The sequence below is a fragment of the Bos indicus x Bos taurus genome, chromosome 25, assembly GCF_003369695.1.
Source record: "Bos indicus x Bos taurus breed Angus x Brahman F1 hybrid chromosome 25, Bos_hybrid_MaternalHap_v2.0, whole genome shotgun sequence".
NCBI lineage: Eukaryota > Metazoa > Chordata > Mammalia > Artiodactyla > Bovidae > Bos > Bos indicus x Bos taurus.
Window position 1 is genome coordinate 23,482,846 of NC_040100.1, and position 21,036 is coordinate 23,503,881.

Sequence of the window (21,036 nt, forward strand, 5' to 3'; positions counted from 1 at the left end):
TTTCTCATGACGTGTTCAATATATAGGTTAAATAAGCAGGGTGACAACAGACAGCCCTGTCATATCATACTTCAATAAAATATTAAAAAAATTGTGGGGGACAAATCCATTCCATAACAGCTTTCTACTTAGTAGCTAATCAGCTTGGGGGAAATTCACTTAAGGAGCCTTTATTTCCTTTTCTTATTCCTATCTTGAAGGTTATCCATCAGTGTCCAGCATAGGACCTATACACAGAGGGCAAAAATGCCCTTCCCTCCTTCCTACAGATACTTATGAGGGTTTCTGAGGACCATCTATTCTTTCCCAGTATTCTGTGTGAGATGTGAATGATAAAGGCATGGGTTTATAAAACCCCCCTGAGAACCAAAATAGGAAGGGGTAGATTAGAAATTTAGTGAAAGGAGATTTAACAGAATTAAGGGTTACTTGAATAGACAACCCTTCAGGAAATAGGTGGAGCTTCAACCTGTGTTACCCTAATCAAGACCCAAATTCTATAGAGAGCTTGTTTGATAGCTTCAGTCTTGTGCCTACCCCTTGTCCAAGCAGCTTGGAAGCAGCTTGACTAGAAGTCTCAGTAAGATTGTATCTAATGGGAGAGTTCCCTGAAGCCCATCATGGTATTGCTACCAAAAGAAAAAGATCATTTGTGCTCATGCTTGGTCATGTCCAACTCTTTGCATCCCCATGGACTGTAGCCCACCAGGCTCCTCTGCCCATGGAATTTTTCAGGCAAGAATACTGGAGTGGATTGCCATTTCCTACTCCAGGGGATCTTCCTAACCAAGGAATTGAACCCATGTCTCTTGTGTCTCCTGCACTGGCAGATAGATTCTTTACCACTATGCCACCTGGGAAGTCAGAGAAAAGGATACTGGACAGAAAAGAACAAACGTCTGTGTATTTAAATTTACTTAGTTATGCTTAGGTTTTATTTGTCACATACATAGCCATTTGGTGTCTCCCATCAGAAAGCATAGCCCTTAAAGCGTGTCTTTGTCTGCACTTGTACAAATGTGCAGACAAATCTGTGTGTACAAATGTACAAATGTGTGTTGCTTCTTTTGAGACTCTACAGTTTTATGGTTGCTCAGCACATGCTCCCCTAGAAAATACATGTACTTCCATAATGTAAAACTGGGCTAATTTTGAAATAGGAATTCTAAATAGTAGTCACATACAACCAGTGCCACAATCATGCTACTTAACAAACCATCCAAAATTGAATGGCTTTAAAGAATAAGCATTGATTTAACTCACAAATCTCCAGTTAACTGGTCAATTCTTCTGTGCTCAGCTGACCTTGGTGTGGCTCACTCATTCATCAGCAGTCAACTGGCAGGTCAGCTGGGAACTGGTTGCTTTAGCATGGCCTCAGCTTAAATGTCAAGGCTATGGTTTTTCCAGTAGTCATATAAGGATATGAGAGTTGGACTATAAAGAAAGCTGAGCAGAGAAGAATTGATGCTTTTGAACTGTGGTGTTGGAGAAGACTCTTGAGAGTCCCTTGGACTGCAAGGAGATCCAACCAGTCCATCCTAAAGGAAATCAGTCCTGAATGTTCATTGGGAGGACTGATGTTGAAGCTGAAGCTCCAATACTTTGGCCACCTGATGCAAAGAGCTGACTCATTTGAAAAGACCTTGATGCTGGGAAAGATTGAAGGCGAGAAGAGAAGGAGATGACAGAGGATGAGATGGTTGGATGGCATCACTGACTCAATGGTCAGGAGTTTGAGTAAACTCTGGGAGTTGGTGATGGACAGGGAGTCCTGGTGTGCTGCAGTCCATGGGGTCGCAAAGAATCGGACACGACTGAGCCACTGAACTGAACTGAACAGCTTAGATGACCTGTCTCTGCTCCTTGTGATTCTTTATCATCTGGAGGATACTCTGGGTTTGTTCTCACAGTGAATGAAGAATGCTAAGACAGAGTGCATATGTATATGCGCTTCAAAAGACCTAGCCTCAGAACTGGCGTACCATCATTTCCATCACATTCTATTGGCCAAAACAAGTCACAAAGTCAGTCAGATTCAGGAAGAAGGAGGAGCAAGGAGGACCAGGCTAACTGCAAAGCACACTGCAAAGAGTGGGAGTCCACGGATGGGTGGAAGATTGGGACCTTTACAACTGATCTACCACGTCATCTTAAGAGCTTAAACATTTTATATTCTATCAACTGGAGGGACTACGCGATATTGCCAAGGAAATCTTTCTCTCTGTGGTAACAATTATCCTAGCTACTAGGTATGGAGTAACCTGTAATATTTGTAAGTATACAAGTTTTTATTTAGAACTTCTGAGCCTTCTCTGTCTTTCATTTAAGATGCCCTATCTTTCTATTAACAGATTAATGAAGCCTTTTATATGCCTTTGTCCAATTTCTTTATGAATCCATTTCTGTTACAAACCTCATTCAATTTCAATCTAGCTAAAGATCCAAAGGGTTAAAATGACATTCAGTTCAGTTCAGTCGCTCAGTCGTGTCCGACTCTTTGTGACCCCATGAATTGCAGCACGCCAGGCCTCCCTGTCCATCACCAACTCCCGGAGTTCACTCAGACTCACGTCCTTCGAGTCAGTGATGCCATCCAGCCATCTCATCCTCTGTCGTCCCCTTCTCCTCCTGCCCCCAATCCCTCCCAGCATCAGAGTCTTTTCCAATGAGTCAACTCTTCACATGAGGTGGCCAAAGTACTGGAGTTTCAGCTTCAGTATCATTCCCTCCAAAGGAATCCCAGGGCTGCTCTCCTTCAGAATGGACTGGTTGGATCTCCTTGCAGTCCAAGAGACTCTCAAGAGTCTTCTCCAACACCACAGTTCAAAAGCATCAATTCTTCGGCGCTCAGCCTTCTTCACAGTCCAACTCTCACATCCATACATGACCACAGGAAAAACCGTAGCCTTGACTAGACAGACCTTTGTTGGCAAAGTAATGTCTCTGCTTTTGAATATTCTATCCAGGTTGGTCATAACTTTCTTTCCAAGGAGTAAGCGTCTTTTAATTTCATGGCTGCAGTCACCATCTGCAGTGATTTTGGAGCCCCCCAAAATAAAGTCTGACACTGTTTCCCCATCTATTTCCCATGAAGTGATGGGACCAGATGCCATGATCTTAGTTTTCTGAATGTTGAGCTTTAAGCCAACTTCTTCACTCTCCACTTTCACTTTCATCAAGAGGCTTTTGAGTTCCTCTTCACTTTCTGCCATAAGGGTAGTGTCATCTGAATACCTGAGGTTATTGATATTTTTCCCTGCAATCTTGATTCCAGCTTGTGTTTCTTCAAGTCCAGCGTTTCTCATGATGTACTCTGCATATAAGTTAAATAAGCAGGTGATAATATACAGCCTTGACGTACTCCTTTTCCTATTTGGAACCAGTCTGTTGTTACATGTCCAGTTCTAACTGTTGCTTCTTGACCTGCATACAGATTTCTCAAAAGGCAGGTCAGGTGGTCTCATATTCCCATCTCTTGAAGAATTTTCCACAGTTGATTGTGATCCACACAGTCAAAGGCTTTGGCATAGTCAATAAAGCAGAAATAGATGTTTTTCTGGAACTCTCTTGCTTTTTCCATGATCCAGCGGATATTGGCAATTTGATCTCTGGTTCCTCTGCCTTTTCTAAAACCAGCTTGAACATCAGGAAGTTCATGGCTCACGTGTTGCTGAAGCCTGGCTTGGAGAATTTTGAGCATTACTTTACTAGCCTGTGAGATGAGTGCAATTGTGTGGTAGTTTGAGCATTCTTTGGCATTGCCTTTCTTTGGGATTGGAATGAAAACTGACCTTTTCCAGTCCTGTGGCCACTGCTGAGTTTTCCAAATTTGCTGGCATATTGAGTGCAGCACTTTCACAGCATCATCTTTCAGGATTTGAAATAGCTCAACTGGAATTCCATCACCTCCACTAGCTTTGTTCATAGTGATGCTTTCTAAGGCCCACTTGACTTCACATTCCAGGATGTCTGGCTTTAGGTCAGTGATCACACCATCGTGATTATCTGGGTCGTGAAGATCTTTTTTTGTACAGTTCTTCTGTGTATTCTTGCCACCTCTTCTTAATATCTTCTGCTTCTGTTAGGTCCATACCATTTCTGTCCTTTATCAAGCCCATCTTTGCATGACATGTCCCCTTGGTATCTCTAATTTTCTTGAAGAGATCTCTAGTCTTTCCCATTCTGTTGTTTTCCTCTATCTTTGCATTGAACACTGAGGAAGGCTTTCTTATCTCTTCTTCCTATTCTTTGGAACGCCACATTCAGATGCATATATCTTTCCTTTTCTCCTTTGCTTTTCACTTCTCTTCTTTTCACAGCTATTTGTAAGGCCTCCCCAGACAGCCATTTTGCTTTTTTGCATTTCTTTTCCATGGGGATGATCTTGATCCCTGTCTCCTGTAAAATGTCACGAATCTCATTCCATCGTTCATCAGGCATTCCATCTATCAGATCTAGGCCCTTAAATCTATTTCTCACTTCCACTATATAATCATAAGGGATTTGATTTAGGTCATACCTGAATGGTCTAGTGGTTTTCCCTACTTTCTTCAATTTAAGTCTGAATTTGGCAATAAGGAGTTCATGATCTGAGCCACAGTCAGCTCCTGGTCATGTTTTTGTTGACTGTATAGAGCTTCTCCATCTTTGGCTGCAAAGAATATAAGCAATCTGATTTTGGTGTTGACCATCTGGTGATGTCCATGTATAGAGTCTTCTCTTGTGTTGTTGGAAGAGGGTGTTTATTATGACCAGTGCATTTTCTTGGCAAAACTCTACTAGTCTTTGCCCTGCTTCATTCCGTATTCCAAGGCCAAATTTGCCTGTTACTCCAGGTGTTTCTTGACTTCCTACTTTTGCATTCTAGTTCCCTATAATGAAAAGGACATCTTTTTTGGGTGTTAGTTCTAAAAGGTCTTATAGGTCTTCATAGAATCGTTCAACTTCAGCTTCTTCAGCATTACTGGTTGGGGCATAGACTTGGATTACTGTGATATTGAACGGTTTGCCTTGGAATCGAACAGAGATCATTCTGTCGTTTTTGAGATTGCATCCAAGTACTGCATTTTGGACTCTTTTGTTGACCATGATGGCTACTCCATTTCTTCTGAGGGATTCCTGCCCGCAGTAGTAGATATAATGGTCATCTGAGTTAAATTCCCCCATTCCTGTCCATTTTAGTTCGCTGATTCCTAGAATGTTGACATTCACTCTTGCCATCTCTTGTTTGACCACTTCCAATTTGCCTTGATTACCTGACATTCCAGGTTCCTATGCAATATTGCTCTTTATAGCATCGGACCTTGCTTCTGTCACCAGTCACATCCATAGCCGGGTATTGTTTTTGCTTTGGCTCCATCCCTTCATTCTTTATATAGTTATTTCTCCACTGATCTCCAGTAGCATATTGGGCCCCTACTGACCTGGAGAGTTCCTCTTTCAGTATCCTATCATTTTGCCTTTTCATACTGTTCATGGGGTTCTCAAGGCAAGAATACTGAAGTGGTTTGCCATTCCCTTCTCCAGCAGACCACATTCTGTCAGATCTCAAGTGACATTAACATTGTATAATTAAAGTAGCTACCATATGTTTTTCAAAAGCATTCTTATTAACATAGTCTATCTTACGTTTACAAGTTAAATTCATATTCTATATTTGAAAGTGATGTTAAGCTATGTTAGCCTACCTGATAGAAGATTCTATATTTCTTGTTTATCTAATACCACTAAATCATATGGGGCTTCCCTGGTAGTTCAGTTGGTAAGAATCCACCTGCAATGCAGGTGATCCTGGTTCGATTCCTAGGTTGGGAGGATCCCCTGGAGAAGGGAAAGGCTACCCGCTCCAGTATTTGCTTCCCTTGTGCCTCAGCTGGTAAAGAATCCACCTGCAATGTGGGAGACCTGGGTTCAATCTCTGGGTTGGGAAGATCCCCTGGAGAAGGGAACAGCTACCCACTCCAGTATTCTGGCCTGGAGAATTCCATGGATTGTATAGTCCATGAGGTCACAAAGAGTTGGACACAACTGAGTGACTTTCACAACCTTCTGAAACTAAATTATAATTAGTGCTATCTTGTACTTTTAAAGCTACGTGAACTGCAAGAGAAGCATGGAGTTTTAGAACACTCATACACAGACACAGACACGCACACACACAGAACCATAATGAATTAGAATAAGCCTGGAAGTAGGTATCAGAAGACTTGGTTTCTCCCTGGAGCTCTGCTAACTTTCTATATGACCTTGGGCAAGTCACAAAAACCTCTTAGGCTTATTTTATTCATTTCATATTGAGAAGTTGGATTTTGGAAGTTGTATGAATCAAATCCACTCACTTGGGCAATATATCTATACCATGAAGTTTGAATTCATGGGCTTTTCATTTTATAACATTTACAGATAACATATACAAATCAGATTAACTTTTATCAATTTTAAATTACTTTACCTTGTTATTTATCAGCAAGACAATTCAATCAACTGAATGAAATTTAAGAGAAAGTACCACTCCTATCTCCCTATTCCTGTTACAAGAATGATATATTATGTATATTTATAGCCAGTACAGCAAGAGCTCAAACAAATCAGAACTGATAATGGTTGTGAACATCCAGCATAGCTGGATTGGTGTGGACTGCCTAGATATCTGCACTGACTCCTCCCTCAATTGACTCATTGGCTCTCTGGTAAATAAATGCAGACACACACTTACATACCCACACATAAACAGATAAATGGATAGGAAACACATGTGTTTCTCATTTTTGTTTTTTTAAGTAAAATATGAAAACATACTAATATAGTTCCAATAGTCCAATTTATGGTGGATGTCTTTAGTATCAATAGTCACAGACCCCATTGAATTCATATATTTTAGTATTTTTAGAGCTTTTCAGAGTTTATCTAACCATCTCCTGATGATAACAATTAGGGCATCTTCAATATTTTCACAGTTGTGAAAAGTAAGGCAACAGAATTGGAAATTAAGAATTATAAACTATTGTTTAAAAGAACAGCATTTCAGAAAATAAAGAGAGCACCTGCCCAAAGGAGGCAACAATACTGCATTGTTGTTCTGCATGACAACTTAAAACTCTCCTCAAGAAATGCCTAGTGATTAGCAGGTGAGACGAGGCCTCACGTCACGTAGAGACCATGGCATTCGCAGAAGAGGAGAAGGAACACCTTATAGTTATAAACACACTTAAAACGTCTCATTGAAAAGAATGTGGAAAACATACTTTTGAAAGAGATCCTACTGTTTATTTAGTAAAAGATTAAGTGTCTATCTTTTTTGGAAAGATTTGTTTTCCTAACTAGTAAAATGAGACACTCCTTGATTGCAGAGAGCCATGCCTTCCTCATTCTCAAAGTTAACCGTACCAACACATTCGTATCCTTGTGCACTTCTGCAGAATTGATTCTTAGGGAGTCTGGAGCTAGTTGCTCAGTGACTGTCCCAAGTGCAGCATTGGCTGGGTTGGGCAAGGCAAATGAAATTAATATCTGGCATGCTCACCACCCTCATCACCCTCACCAGTTCTCAGAGTGGTCCTCCTTATCTCCATGCCTCCTGCTCAGGGCTTTTGTGCTGCCCCTTCATCATGCAGAACCCCCAGTTTAGGGATCTGAGCAGAGCTACCCTTTCCAAGGCAACACCTCACACTCTGGAGAAAAAGGTATAACTTTGGGAGAAGCAAGTCTAGGGTGGGGCCTGGGAAGGTGGAACATATTAATCTATTACCTCTCTGACTACCTTAATAGGTCTCTCTGAATCTTGCCCCTACATTCTATCATCTACTGGATGGAATGGTCTTCAAATCTCTCCAATGGTCTTCTTATCATAGTCTTAACCATCGTGGTAACAAATTACCTTCACAGTCATAGAAAAAGTGCTACTTTTGGGAATATATGCTTAGAAGTAATTATTGCTATCATGCTTCTGCTCAGAACCTAAATCCTTTCACCACCTCTATCTTCAAAAGCCTGCTTATCCTGGATTTTGCTCCCTCTCCTCCATTCCACTGGAATATAATCAACTGATTCCCATAAAGAAGTTAATCACTGGCAATCATTCATTTTCTTGTCTACTTCCTTCAGATATTTCCCAAGTTTTCCTGATCATAAGACTCACCTGATTGCTTAAACATACGGTACCCCAGTTTCCTCCCCTGGAGAGTCTGAGTCAGCAGCTTCTGGGTGGGACATAGGAATCTGTGACATTAACAAAGAGCCCCATATGATCATTTTTGAATTTTTAATTGGAGGATGATTACTTTACAATGTTTTGTGGGTTTCTGCCCTACAACAAACCAAATTGGTCATAACTATATATACATATATATATCCTCTCCCCCTTGAATCTCCCTCCTGCTCACCCATCCCATCCCTTTAGGTCATCACAGAGTGCCAGGCTGGGCTCCCTGTGTCATATGGCAGTTCCCCACTAACTATTTTACACATGGTAGGTATATATGTCAATGCTACTTTCACAAATAGTCCTACCCTCTCCTTCCCTTGCTGTGTCTTCAAGTCCATTCTCTACATTTGTGTCTCCATTCCCTCCCTGAAGATAGGTTCTTCAGTACCAGCTGTGAATGTTTCGATCAAGGGAGTTAAGGAAACCACTACTCTGACGAACAATATTTCAGACACCTGTAACAGGGAATGACGATTAGTCCTCAAGAAACATCGTTAACATATAAAGACATAAAGAGCAACACATAAATAAATAATTGTAAGTGCTACCCCACAAACTTGTACAGAATTTGAGCATTATCACCTGTTATGGAATGTGGTCTTCAGACATCAAGGTGTCTCAGTCTGGTCCTGGCTCTGACACCCAGTTGTTAAAGCTTGAGCAAGTTGGTTTCCTCAGATTCCCCACCTATAAACTCCAGTTCCTACACAGTATGACATTCTTATTCAGGTCACTATTCCTTTTGACCCAGAATTTCTACTTCTAGTAATCTATCCTGAGAGTTAACCAGGGAAATGTACAAGTCCAGCAGATTGTTTATAATAATGAAAACATTGGAAGCTGTATTAATGTCCATCATTAGAGAACAGCTAAACACTGATTTATCTAGACATTGAATACTACGCAACATTAAAAATGGTAATGGAGATCTTTATGTTTGATATGGAAAATGTCCATGACATATAAAGTAGTAAAAGCAGGTTACAAACATAACTTATACTTCAATCCCAGGTTGTTATTTTTTTTTTAAGTGTGATGTTTGTAGAGAAAGACCATAGAGTTACACACTTAAGTACTTGCAGTGGATGATTTTTTCCTTTCTCTATATCCTTCTTTAATTGTCTGTATTTTTTGAAGTAAAATTAAAATCTATACTTGGGGGAAAATAATGTTTCATCATTTTTAAAAAGGTACTTCTTCATGCACATTGTCAGGTTGATATCCACAATAGCCAGGAGACCAGGAGTAACTTAAAAGAAAGGTTTATTACTCAAAGACAGTGTAAACAAGAGATGATCTTTCCTCCAAAAAAATCCCACCCCACTCTCTCACTCTACATTTGAGTTGTAAAGAGTTTGTCCAAAAGATTCTATTTTTCCTAGTGTTATGGAAAAATGTACCAATTCATTCACCTGAGCCAATTTCAAGGAACTAAATTGGCTGCAGAGCAGCCAGTGGAAAACCAAGGCAAGTGTCAGGAAGGGGAAAACTCTGCTTGTTTTAGGCCTTCTGGAAAGGCTCTTCCCAAATCCCTTCCTCTCAGCTGGGAGGGCTAGAGAAGATTCAGGTGACTCCAATGGGGAGAGGGCGGGGACCAAGCCCCGTTTCCTGCTATAAAAGCCAGAGCAGCACGCCCCTCTGCCTGGTTGATTTGGTGGTATCTTCGGTCATGGCATGCAGGCAGAGAGGAGACAGCGGGAGACCCTCAAGCTGGTTCCGTGCAGACTGGAGGTATTTCTGGGGGCAGAAAGAAGGGGACAAAATGCCTTGTCTGCTGAAGTTCACTCCTCTTTAACTTTCTCCCCCATGTCCTCCTGCACCTACAGGTCATTTTTTCTATCTTTCACCCTTTTGACTTCGGTGAACTCAATAGATGTTAATCAGTTGGATCCTGCCTTCCCAGGTAGGCCTCTTGGGTGAGGGAAATGTCCTTAAGCATCTGTGAAATGGATTGCAACTAGGGTGCCTAGATGGCCAGAAAACACAAAAGTGAGTTAAACGATCTCCAGTCATTCTTTTGCCTATCTTGATCAAGTCACTTCAGTTTTCCCGTAGCTTACCTATAGCTTGCTCTGCAGCTAAATGCAGGAGCTTGGAAAAACACCCGCACTGCCTTCTATTTCCTCACTGCCTCCAGCTTTACAGCACCCAAAGAACAGCAAACCACCTACCAAGCCCTCATCTTTGGGAGCAGGCATCTTCAAACACATACTCATGCTTGAGGAAAGCATCAATAACAGGCAAAATCACTTGTAATGAGGAGTTTCTTAAGATTTGCACTTGAGCCAAAGGATGCACATTGTCAAGCTATTTGGCAGATTATTCTTCAAAAATGTGTTCTTGGAGTTACCTAGGGAATTTTTTAAACTTCAAATTGAAAGATCTTTAGACAAAACTTTTCCCCAATTCTTCAAAGACCTACCATTTCTATTTCCATCAGGGTTCCAGGCTGGTTCCCACATGCATACTTGTTAACCCGAATCCAGGTTTCTCCTGGATAGAAAGCCCTAGGCATTTAATTGATATCTTCATTACAGTTCTCGGTATCTTACATCATAGTTATGTATTCCCATCAACTTGTAAGCTCCCCAGGATGGGGAATAAGCTTTGCCTCTCCCAACTGGCATCCTTCCTTATGCGTTAAAGAGGAAAGTTTCCTCAATACACTTCTGTAGGAATCATGCCTCCTGTGTTCAAAGATGCCCCACGTGCTTTCTTTGCTCTTCAGGTACTGTCACTTGCTATGAAAATAGAATGGTAGTGGAGTTTAAAAGAACTCTTGGCAACAAGATTCAGCATGCATCTGTGGTGGGTAAGTAATGTGTATTGTCTCATTTAAGTCTTACTTAGTAGGAAGCCCTTGGCTCAAAGTCATCACCATTTTCCAGTGAGCAAAGTACACAAATTCTGGAGCAGTCGTGCTCAAATCCCATGATGTCACAGGGTCCTTGAACTGCATCGTGACTCCTAAGAGTGGAAGACCTTGTCTGTCTTTGGAAATCTGTCTTATCTTAGGATTCACTAAGAAAAGTCTAGCTTCAAATCACAGCATCTCTCAGAGCTTGGGTTATATCCCAGTTGGGAAAATAAAAAGTAAGAAGTGATTGAAGTACCTTAGAAATGGATTTGCAGTCTTGCTTATGTAGCTTTGGTTGACTCTGTCACTGAAATATAAGATATAAATACATCTTGGCCATCTCCTTTCTAAAGCTGCTCTTGTTTCTGCAGATTCCCTTGGTCTTAAAATGCTGAACTGCACTTATGTTCTGGACCCAGAAAAGCTCACACTGAAGGCCCCATATGAAAGCTGTACCAAAAGAGTGGTAAGTAATTGAGGAGTAATTTGGGAAGTAGTAACCTAGGAGTTCGGAGAAGGCGATGGCACCCCACTCCAGTACTCTTGCCTGGAAAATTCCATGGATGGAGGATCCTGGTAGGCTGCAGTCCATGGGATCACTGAGAGTTGGACATGACTGAGTGACTTCACTTTCACTTTTCACTTTAATGCATTGGAGAAGGAAATGACAACCCACTCCAGTGTTCTTGCCTGGAGAATCCTAGGGGCGGCGGAGCCTGGTGGGCTGCCGCCTATGGGGTTGCACAGAGTTGGACACGACTGAAGCGACTTAGCAGCAGCAGCAGCAGCAGCAACCTAGGAGTTAAAGCTTTGGAGTAGAGCAGTGGTTCTCAATCAGGGTGATCTTTCTCTTTGGTCATCCCAGAGAACATCCTGCAACATTTGGAGACACTTACCACAGCTGTTGGGGGAGGAAGGAGAGGGCAGCTACTGGTCATCTGATGGGTACAAGCCAAGAATATTGCCAAATAACCTCCATGGCATACAGGAACTCTCAATAAAGATATATTAGACTCAAAACTCCAATGCTGAGCTTACCCTTGAATTGAGGCTTTGGGCTTTATTTCTGTCTTTGCCACTATCTATCTATGATTTGGAGTAAGTTAGCTAACCTTTCTAAGCCTCTACTTGTCCACTGGAAAATGGATTATGATATCTTTCCATAAGGTATCTAAAGACGAATGACACAGTGAAGGACTAGGCATAGTATGTAGACACAGCAAATGATCAAACGAGCTATTTTGATCTACACCCCTCATGGAAAAGGGGATGCTATTTTGGTGCTGGCAAATGGAGTGCTGGTACCTCTATGCTGGAAGGTGAGCAGCAGCTGAAAAATAGGATTTTCTACTGTCAAGCAATAGTGCTACCCAATCAGGGTTATTAGGAGCAGTAAAAGAAGGCTAAGTCCTTTTCAGGCTTTATGTGCAAACAATCACTTAGGGAACTTTGTAAAGTACAGAAGTCACTTAGTTGACTTAATAGGTCTAGGGTACATCCTACAAGTCTTAACAGTCTACTTCATCTGAATCTACTGAAGATCTCCAGTAATTAAGAGAACTTTCCCTTCTAAAATGGACGTTCCCAACTTTAGGGAGCTTAGTGTTGTATTCCTTTAGAACAAAGGTCTGCAGAATGACCCGTGTATGGCCACAGCCAGTCCATGATCTATGTGTGATGGTCATCAAGCTAAGAATGGCTTTAGTTTTTTAAGCATTTTAAAAATGTTAAAAGCATACGTGGCCTAAAAAGTCTAAATATTTACTAACACTTTATAGAAATTTGTTACTTGACCACTGCTTTAGACAGAATTCCCTGAGCCAGGGGAAATGGCAAAGATGGCCCTGTCCAGCACCCAGCACAATGGCTGCTAAAGTAGGTGCTCAGTAAGTATTTCTATCTCTTGATAGAGGCAGCAAGCCCAATAGGACCTTGATACTCAGACATAGGGTGAATGTAAAGGGAAAACAAAAACTGGACTCTGAGCCCTAAAACTCAAGGAGCTGTTCTCTGCCAATGAATGAGTCCTGGGATATCTAAAGAGGCTAAAGAATCTCCTGGTATAGGAATGAGGGACTTTTTAGAACTGTGGTACTGATTGACTTTTAAGGGTTTTGCTAATCAGCTGAGTCAGATGGTATTTTGGAATCCCCTTTCTCATTGAAGTTCTAACACTCTGTCCTTACTATGCCATTTTCATACAGCTTGGCCAGCACCAGATGACCATCACATTCATGAATGACAATACTGCCCATAGACAAAAGACTGTCTTGTATCATGTCAGCTGTCCGGTTATGCAAGCAGGAAGACATGATCAGCATTCGGGATCCACAATCTGCTCGAAGGATTTCATGTCTGTGAGTGAAGCAGCCTGAGTGCTTCTCATCCAGCTACTACAGGGGGAATGTGGTCTAGAGAGAGCTGGACTTCAGAACAAGATCAGGATTGCAATCCTGTATTTCACTACTGACTTGCTATGTGGCTTTGGACTGATTTCTTAACTGCAATGAGACCTTTTTAAAATCTGAAGTGGGGGACAATAACACCACATAGGGTGACTTTAAAAACTAAGAAGATAGATATAAGCACTCAGCACATCATGTTTTAGCAATAAAAAGGATTCAGTTGGTAGCTTGACAAACTGGATATTTATGTACCAGGCCCTATACCAGTTGCTAGGAAATCATAAATGAGAAAAACAGCATGTACTCATGGACTTTTTAGTCTCAAATGGCTAATAGCAACAGTGGGCAAAAATATTCATACTTTATTATAAGTGATGGAACTGCATGGCTTGACAGGACTTAGTGTCTCAACATACAACTGGAAGGGAGCTTTAGATCTTCCAATTACATTGAGGTCTCAAAAGCTCAATAGGGAAATGTCTAAGGGCACTTCTAGGATTCTTGACTGGTCCTGTGTTTCTACCATATCCCACGCCAGCCCTCACACTGTAAGAACCACACAGCAGTTGCTCTGGGTGTTTTCCATGTACCATCAGATAACATGACTTCAGAGATCTTCTCCAAATCAAAGCTTCACATCATCCTTCTTTTTCCTTCCAGTTTACCTTTCACTTTTTTCCTGGCCTGGCTGACGACACTGCGGTATGAAAACTATTTTTTAAATTACAAGCCTAAATAACCTTTAGTTCTGTATTAAAGGTGGAATAACTTCAATCCTGGTTAAAATATTAAATAGTCTTGGAGTTAAGGTGAGCACCAGCCCTCTAAATGAAACTTTTGCCTTTAGGGTCCCAAACCTCAGATGGGATGGACCGTTACAGTTGGTGATGGTGAAAGAGCCCAAAATCTGACCCTTCAAGAGGCTCTGACACAAGGATATAATCTCCTGATTGAGAACCAGAAGATGAGCATCCAAGTGTTATTCCATGCCACTGGAGTGACTCACTACTCGGTAGGTGTGAAATCTGTTTGTACCACCATCCAGGCTCAGACCAGTATTTCTAAATGCAAGCCTAATCTCAATCATTTCCTCACACTGAGGTTATAACTCATTCAACAGCCAAGTCCTATACTAAGTACTAAAGATGGTGAGATACAATGGTGAACAAAATGTTTCTTTCTTCAATCAGTTTTTCTTCTCCATAGATCTACATTCACTAAACAATGTGGAGCTACAGTAGTGCTAAATTAATTAAGGTGTTTTTATCATTGCCACGTTTAGTGTTTACAGTAGGTACTGGCCTTTTGGGGACCAACGATCAAGATACTACATTAAATCAGTTACTGTGCCAAAATACTTAGAACAGGTCTTGGCACCTACATGTTCCAACATTAGCCATCTTAACAGTACTGTTTTACATTGAGTATAAAAAACTGCTGAATCTTAAACATTCTCTCTGAATGCTGATACCATAAAGGAGTCATAAAACAAGAGCTCTTACTGCTTAGTAATGATCAGCTACAGGTCATGAGTAGAAATCACCTTGCCAGATGTTATAAAGTTTAAGATCTTAAGACTAGAATTAGTTGTTCACCTGTAGAACAACTATATGGTGAAATACCTGAACTCTACTTGGGCCAGGATGGTGCCCAATAGTTGAATATGTTTGCCCTGACTGTTTCTAGCATTGGTCAAAAATTCAAGTAACTCAGGTAAACCAATGTCTTTGAAAATGCCTCTCTTCAGCAAGGTAACAGCCATCTCTACATGGTGCCTCTGAAGCTTACGCATGTATCTCCTGGGCAGACGATCATCTTATCATCACGACTCATCTGTGCATCAGGTAAGGCCGAGGAAAGGGCAAGTCCAGTTGTGGAAGACCTTGTTCTAAGGGCTTAATCAAAGCTGACCATTCTGTCATTTCCTTCTAGATCCTGTGACCTGTAATGCCACACACATGACTCTCACCATACCAGAATTTCCTGGGAAGTTAAAATCTGTGAGCTTTGAAAATAAGAATATTGCTGTGAACCAGTTGCACAACAGCGGGATTGTTATGGAAATAGCAAATGGCCTCAGGTTGCATTTCAGCAAAACTCTCCTCAAAACAAAAGTACGTTCCATTGAACCCTAGCTTTTAGGCCATTGTGATTTGGCTGCTGATTTATCCATAAATTCTAATTGCTAGTGTTAAAAAAAAATTTTTTTTTCAAAAGTTTTGGAGTCCTCATTTGAACAGCTTGCATAAGTAATTCTCAAGTAACTGAAATTCACTCTCAAACCCAAGTATTTTTCAACTTCAATGGAAGTTTTCCTTAAGTGTCTTTTTTCACTGAATAGAACAAACTGCTATTAAGCATTTAATGATGAACTTCTCATGGCCTATTAAAACAGGGCAATTTGAGCCAAACTAGTGTCCCCTGCTATCCTCAGTGAAGCCAGTCTTGACTGATGCAATTGCCAGGGACACAGAATGTTATGTTGGTGTATATGTTGCAATAACATTTTATAACTCCTGGATTTGCAAGGTACTCAGCTCTTTGGAGGCTGAATTACAGATCAAATTCCAATGTCTAGTACAAACAGCATGCAGTGCTGGGTACTTGAGGGCATGAACTTAGAGAAATTTCCTGCCTCAGGAAGAATCCGGTCTGGAGAAGTGATGTGATCCCTTGCTCTGGTTTAAAGGAAAACCATATTCAGTCCGGAGTGTGCCTTGCAGATTTCAGCGTACTTCCTATCTGCCTGCTCAACAGGCTATGGCTGCTAACTGACATTCTTCCATTTCAGTTCTCTGAAAAATGCCTACCCTATCAGTTCTACTTATCTTCACTCAAGCTGACGTTTTATACTCAACTGGAGACAGTATCCATGGTGATTTATCCTGAATGTGTCTGCGAGTCAACAGTTTCTATAGGTAAAGATCATTTTTTTGAATAGTTCTACATTCTACATTCTCTCTTAGCTCTTACATGGGGGAAAGTGTACAGAAGTTCAAACTCTGTGCTGCTTATACTTTACGGAAATGGAAGACTGGTTAGACCACAAATAGCAGTCTAAGCTGCTATGATAGAAATCTAAGGAAGACAACACTTCCAAAATACACATACAGGAAGGTTTCACAACTGTTTAATGTTTTTAAGTAACCTGGGTATGCTTCATGTTAGAAGTCTGAGCCCACCATCTAAGTAAGATTGCTTCAAATCTGAAACTAGAGGGACTATGAGTATTTCCCCAAACTCTTAAATTCCTCAAAGAACATGGAAATTGGTATTTGCCCTTGTTTACTATTGCCTCTGTGCTCCTTTTTATTTGTATCAAGTCAAGTCAAATAGAAAATATTAGTTGTTGCTTCAACTTCCCCTCAAACCAAGATCTGTGAGTCTTGAAAGAAGGGACTTTAGGACTCAAGGCACTACACTTTAAGCTACATCAGGGTTTCATCATGGCTTTCTTACTCCACTTGGTGCCTCTTCCCATGTCTCCTGCTCCTCCTTCCTTTGGATGAAAAACCCTTAGACAGAGAAAGCCTCACTGCTCTCTAAGTACCTTGGGGTCTCCCCTTGTAATGCAAGCTGCTTGTCAAATTATTTTCCCAAGCAGACTTAAGACAAATTCTGTTGCCTCCTGATGAAAATCCAAACTTCATTTCATTTCAAACTAGTAATGACAATAGTCACATGGCAGACACTTTTTAAACTCCCTCCACTATAGTTTCAGGGGAGCTATGTACTCAAGATGGGTTTATGGATGTCGAGGTCTACCGCCATCAAACAAAACCAGCTCTCAACTTGGACACTCTTAGGGTGGGAGACTCCTCCTGCCAGCCAACCATTAAAGCTCCATTTCAAGGACTGGTGAAGTTTCACATACCCCTGAATGGATGTGGAACAAGACATAAGGTTAGTATAAGATTAGTATTGGCACATAGCAAGAGATTAAGACTTACCTTTGAGATAACTAACCACTTTCTCTAACCTTTAAGTTTGAGAATGGCAAAGTCATCTATGAAAATGAAATACATGCTCTCTGGGCGGATCTTCCTCCAAGCACAATTTCCAGAGATAGTGAGTTCAGGTGTGACACAGTTGCTACTTAACTTTTTTGAGTGCCAGAATAAACTCGAGCAGTCTTTTAACCTAAAATTCTCAACACCCCCACCTACCCACTCTTACAGAATGACGGTGAGGTGCTATTATAGCAGCAGTAACATGCTAATAAATACCAATGTCGAAAGCCTTCCTCCTCCAGTAGCCTCAGTGAAGCCAGGTCCACTTGCCTTGACCCTGCAAACCTACCCAGGTGAGACATTATAAACTAAAAAATCTGCTTAAAAACTCAGGGGACTCATTCCTAAAATGAACTTTGCACCAGACTATAGAGTAGTCACAATGCTTAAGCTTCTATTGCAACCATCAACTACTTGAGTACCAGAATGGCTTCTACTCCATTGCAGATAATTCCTACCTGCAACCGTACGGGGACAAGGACTATCCTGTGGTGAGATACCTCCGCCAACCAATTTACTTAGAAGTGAGAGTCCTAAACAGGACTGACCCCAACATCAAGCTGGTCTTAGATGATTGCTGGGCAACATCCACCATGGACCCAGCCTCTCTCCCTCAGTGGAATATTATCGTGGATGGGTATGTATTCTCCACATATGGTAGTCCAGCTAATCAAACTGCCAGTAAAAAAAAAAAAAAAAAAAAAGTAGTAAAATGCTCTTGGGCTTGAGAGGAGCACTATATCAAAGGCCCTGACTTTTGTTCTTATTTCTTACCAACCAGTCCTCAGTCTAATAAGTTGACTCCTGTCTTTCCTATTACCCTTGAATCTAAAAGGATCCTTCCCAAGGAAATAATGACTTTAATACTCTAACATCTGGAAAGAGAATAGATTTCTAGTTCCTATTTATTGAATAACTTTTTTGCTCATTGATAAGTCGTGTCTAATTCTCTGTGACCCCTTGTGACCTATCGGGCTCTTCTGCCCATGGGATTTTCCAGGCAAGAATACTGGAGTGGGTTGCCATATCTTCCTCCAGGGGATATTCCCAGCTCCATTGCCAGGCAGATTCTTTACCAGTGAACCACCTGGGGAAGGTGCATTGAGTGTGTGTGTGTGTGTGTGTGTGTCACTTAATCATGTCCAGCTGTTTGTGATCCCATGGGGTATATAGCTCACCAGGTTTCTCTGTCCATGGAGTTCTCCAGGTAAGAATACTGGAGGGGGCTGCCATTCCCTTCTCCAGGGGATCTTCCCGACCCAGGCATCGAACCCAGGTCTCCCTCATTGCAGACAGATTCTTTACCATCTGAGCCACCAGAGAAGCCCACTGAATAACTACCATGTGCCAAAAAACAGTGCTCTGTACTCCAGATGCATTATCTAAACCACAACACTCCATGAGAGATACTAGCCCCCTCACTTTATAAAGAAACCCAAGCTTACTATTTAAATAACTAGCCCAAAGTAATATTTAGTAAGTGATAGGACGTGAATGAACTTCCCCAGTTACTCAGTTGTAAGGAATCCACCTGCAATGTATGATCCGCAGGAGACCTGGGTTGGATCCCTGGGGGAGGGAATGGCAACCCAATCCATTCTCTTGCCTGAAGAATTACATACACAGAGGAGCCTGGCGGGCTACAGTCCTTAGGGTCGCAAAGAGCTGGACACATGAAGCTACAACCCTCTGCTAGCATTTAAAATAAAAAATGGCAGGAGTTCTCTACCCTTTTTTAATCAGCAACATATACTAACTGCCTGGGACATAATACTCATATTCATAAGAATTAAGCCATTGTCATCTGAAGAGCTACATAATTCTTGATGAGTTTAGCTGGAATACAAATAGGTATTGACACTTAACACAAAGTAGAGAACCTAGCACAAGTAACTTATGACTTCATGGATACTGTTGGATAGTCAAGTCAGAGGTATATAAAATAAACTAAAAGTACAGGCAGAAGGTCTACAGGAGGGCATGGCAACCCAGTTAGTATTTTTGCTTGGAGAATCCCCATGGACAGAGGAGCCTGGTGGGATACAGTCTGACACGACTGAGCGACTAAGCACAGCACAGCACAGGTAGAAGGTATAGCAATAGTCTTGAAGGTGTTACACGTGACTGAATTTGAGCAAACGCTTGAGTCTGAGGTGAATTCAGCTGATGTCCCACCCTGAAATATACCTTCCAGCTGTGAATACAACTTGGACAACCACAGAACCACCTTCCATCCGGTTGGCTCCTCGGTGGCCTATCCTAATCACTACCAGAGGTTTGCTGTGAAGACCTTTGCCTTTGTGTCAGAGGACCCGGCATTCTCTCACTTGGTAAGTGATTAACTAGTTACCTGGGACAGATTGAATGAGACATCAGTTCCACTCAACTCTTGTCTCCTCTCCAGGTCTACTTCCACTGCAGCGCCTTAATCTGCGATCAACTTTCTTCTAACTTCCCCCTGTGTTCTGCGTCTTGCCTTGTGTCATCCAGAAGCAGGCGAGGTAAAATTTTCAAGTCTTCATTTAATGAGTTTACTTAAAACAAGCCTGATCCTTTCGGAATTTAGGAATGAGGGCTTTGTTTTTCATCTAGTCCAAGAGCCCAAGCAACCTGGGAGTCTGTGATGGACAGGTTCACAATCAGTCCCATGGACAAGTTTGTGTTTGCACATAAACTGTAGCCTGATCTTTTGAGACCCCCCAAAAGTTGTTCTTCCTGAGTCTAGGTAGACTCTGAACTTTGTCTTCTGATATTCTGATAATTCATCCTGCTCTTACAGTAAGGTGTATGTGCTCTCCTGTGAAGGGAGGCAAGATTGCATAGAGCAGGGAGTCCCTACAGAGCAGGTGTACCCTCGAAACCCTTCTCACCACTACTCGTTAACCCAGAGGTCAAACTGTCTGCAGCCACAGGGGCCACTGAGGAAGAGAAGATGATAGTGAGTCTCCCGGGCCCCATCCTCCTGTTGTCAGATGGCTCTTCATTCAGAGGTATGGATTTAAAGCCTTGGGTATTTCTTTAACTGAAGCTCTTGGTTTTATGTTAGACTTAACTGTGCACAGATAACATATGTGTGTGCTGAGTCGTGTTCAACTCTTTGTGGCCACATGGACTGTAGCCCACCAGGCTCCCCTGCCCATGGAATATTTCAGGCAAGAATACTGGAGTGGGGTTCCATTTCCAACTCCAGGGGATCTTCCTGACCTAGGGATCGAACCTGCATCTCTTGTGTCTCCTGCATTGGCAGGTGGATACTTTACTATTAATGTCACTAGGGGAGCCCACAGATATCAAGTGCTTATGATTAATCAAGAGAATGCATCTCTTCCCAGCAACAGGTTCTGTTAGGTCTGTGTACCCTTCCAAGAATCCCTTTCCCACAAGGATCATTTAGTCTACCTACTGTACAGAGACCTCTCATTGTTAATAACTAAAAAAATTCCAGTTTTGTCACTAATGCCACATTAGAATCCTTAAATCTTAGTGCTCAAATATTGGGCCTACTATAGAAGAATTTCAAGCTCTTTGTTTAAAAAGACTAATAGGTCAGAAGACATG

The 21,036-nt window shown here is 41.6% G+C and overlaps 1 protein-coding gene across 6 annotated transcripts in view; it reads left to right on the forward strand.

Annotated features, from left to right (window-relative positions):
- The window catches only part of ZP2 (zona pellucida glycoprotein 2), a 35,320-nt gene that overhangs the window by 13,651 nt on the left and 633 nt on the right, over positions 1–21,036 (forward strand). The window contains exons 1-17 of one of the 6 annotated variants that reach the window (XM_027527769.1): positions 8,554–8,743; positions 10,033–10,109; positions 10,935–11,018; positions 11,435–11,529; positions 13,268–13,420; positions 14,129–14,170; positions 14,316–14,480; positions 15,216–15,312; positions 15,401–15,582; positions 16,260–16,386; positions 17,184–17,371; positions 17,455–17,546; positions 17,647–17,771; positions 17,926–18,115; positions 19,673–19,808; positions 19,883–19,979; positions 20,385–20,468. In XM_027527769.1, coding sequence (XP_027383570.1) covers positions 10,961–11,018; positions 11,435–11,529; positions 13,268–13,420; positions 14,129–14,170; positions 14,316–14,480; positions 15,216–15,312; positions 15,401–15,582; positions 16,260–16,386; positions 17,184–17,371; positions 17,455–17,546; positions 17,647–17,771; positions 17,926–18,115; positions 19,673–19,808; positions 19,883–19,979; positions 20,385–20,468 — 1,831 coding nt within the window. In that variant the 5' untranslated portion in view covers positions 8,554–8,743; positions 10,033–10,109; positions 10,935–10,960. Of the gene's footprint in view, positions 1–8,553; positions 8,744–9,341; positions 9,938–10,032; positions 10,110–10,934; positions 11,019–11,434; positions 11,530–13,267; positions 13,421–14,128; positions 14,171–14,315; positions 14,481–15,215; positions 15,313–15,400; positions 15,583–16,259; positions 16,387–17,183; positions 17,372–17,454; positions 17,547–17,646; positions 17,772–17,925; positions 18,116–19,672; positions 19,809–19,882; positions 19,980–20,384; positions 20,469–21,036 lie in introns of those variants that run through there. The other 5 variants (XM_027527766.1, XR_003508738.1, XM_027527767.1 and 2 more) reach the window with 5 other exon arrangements.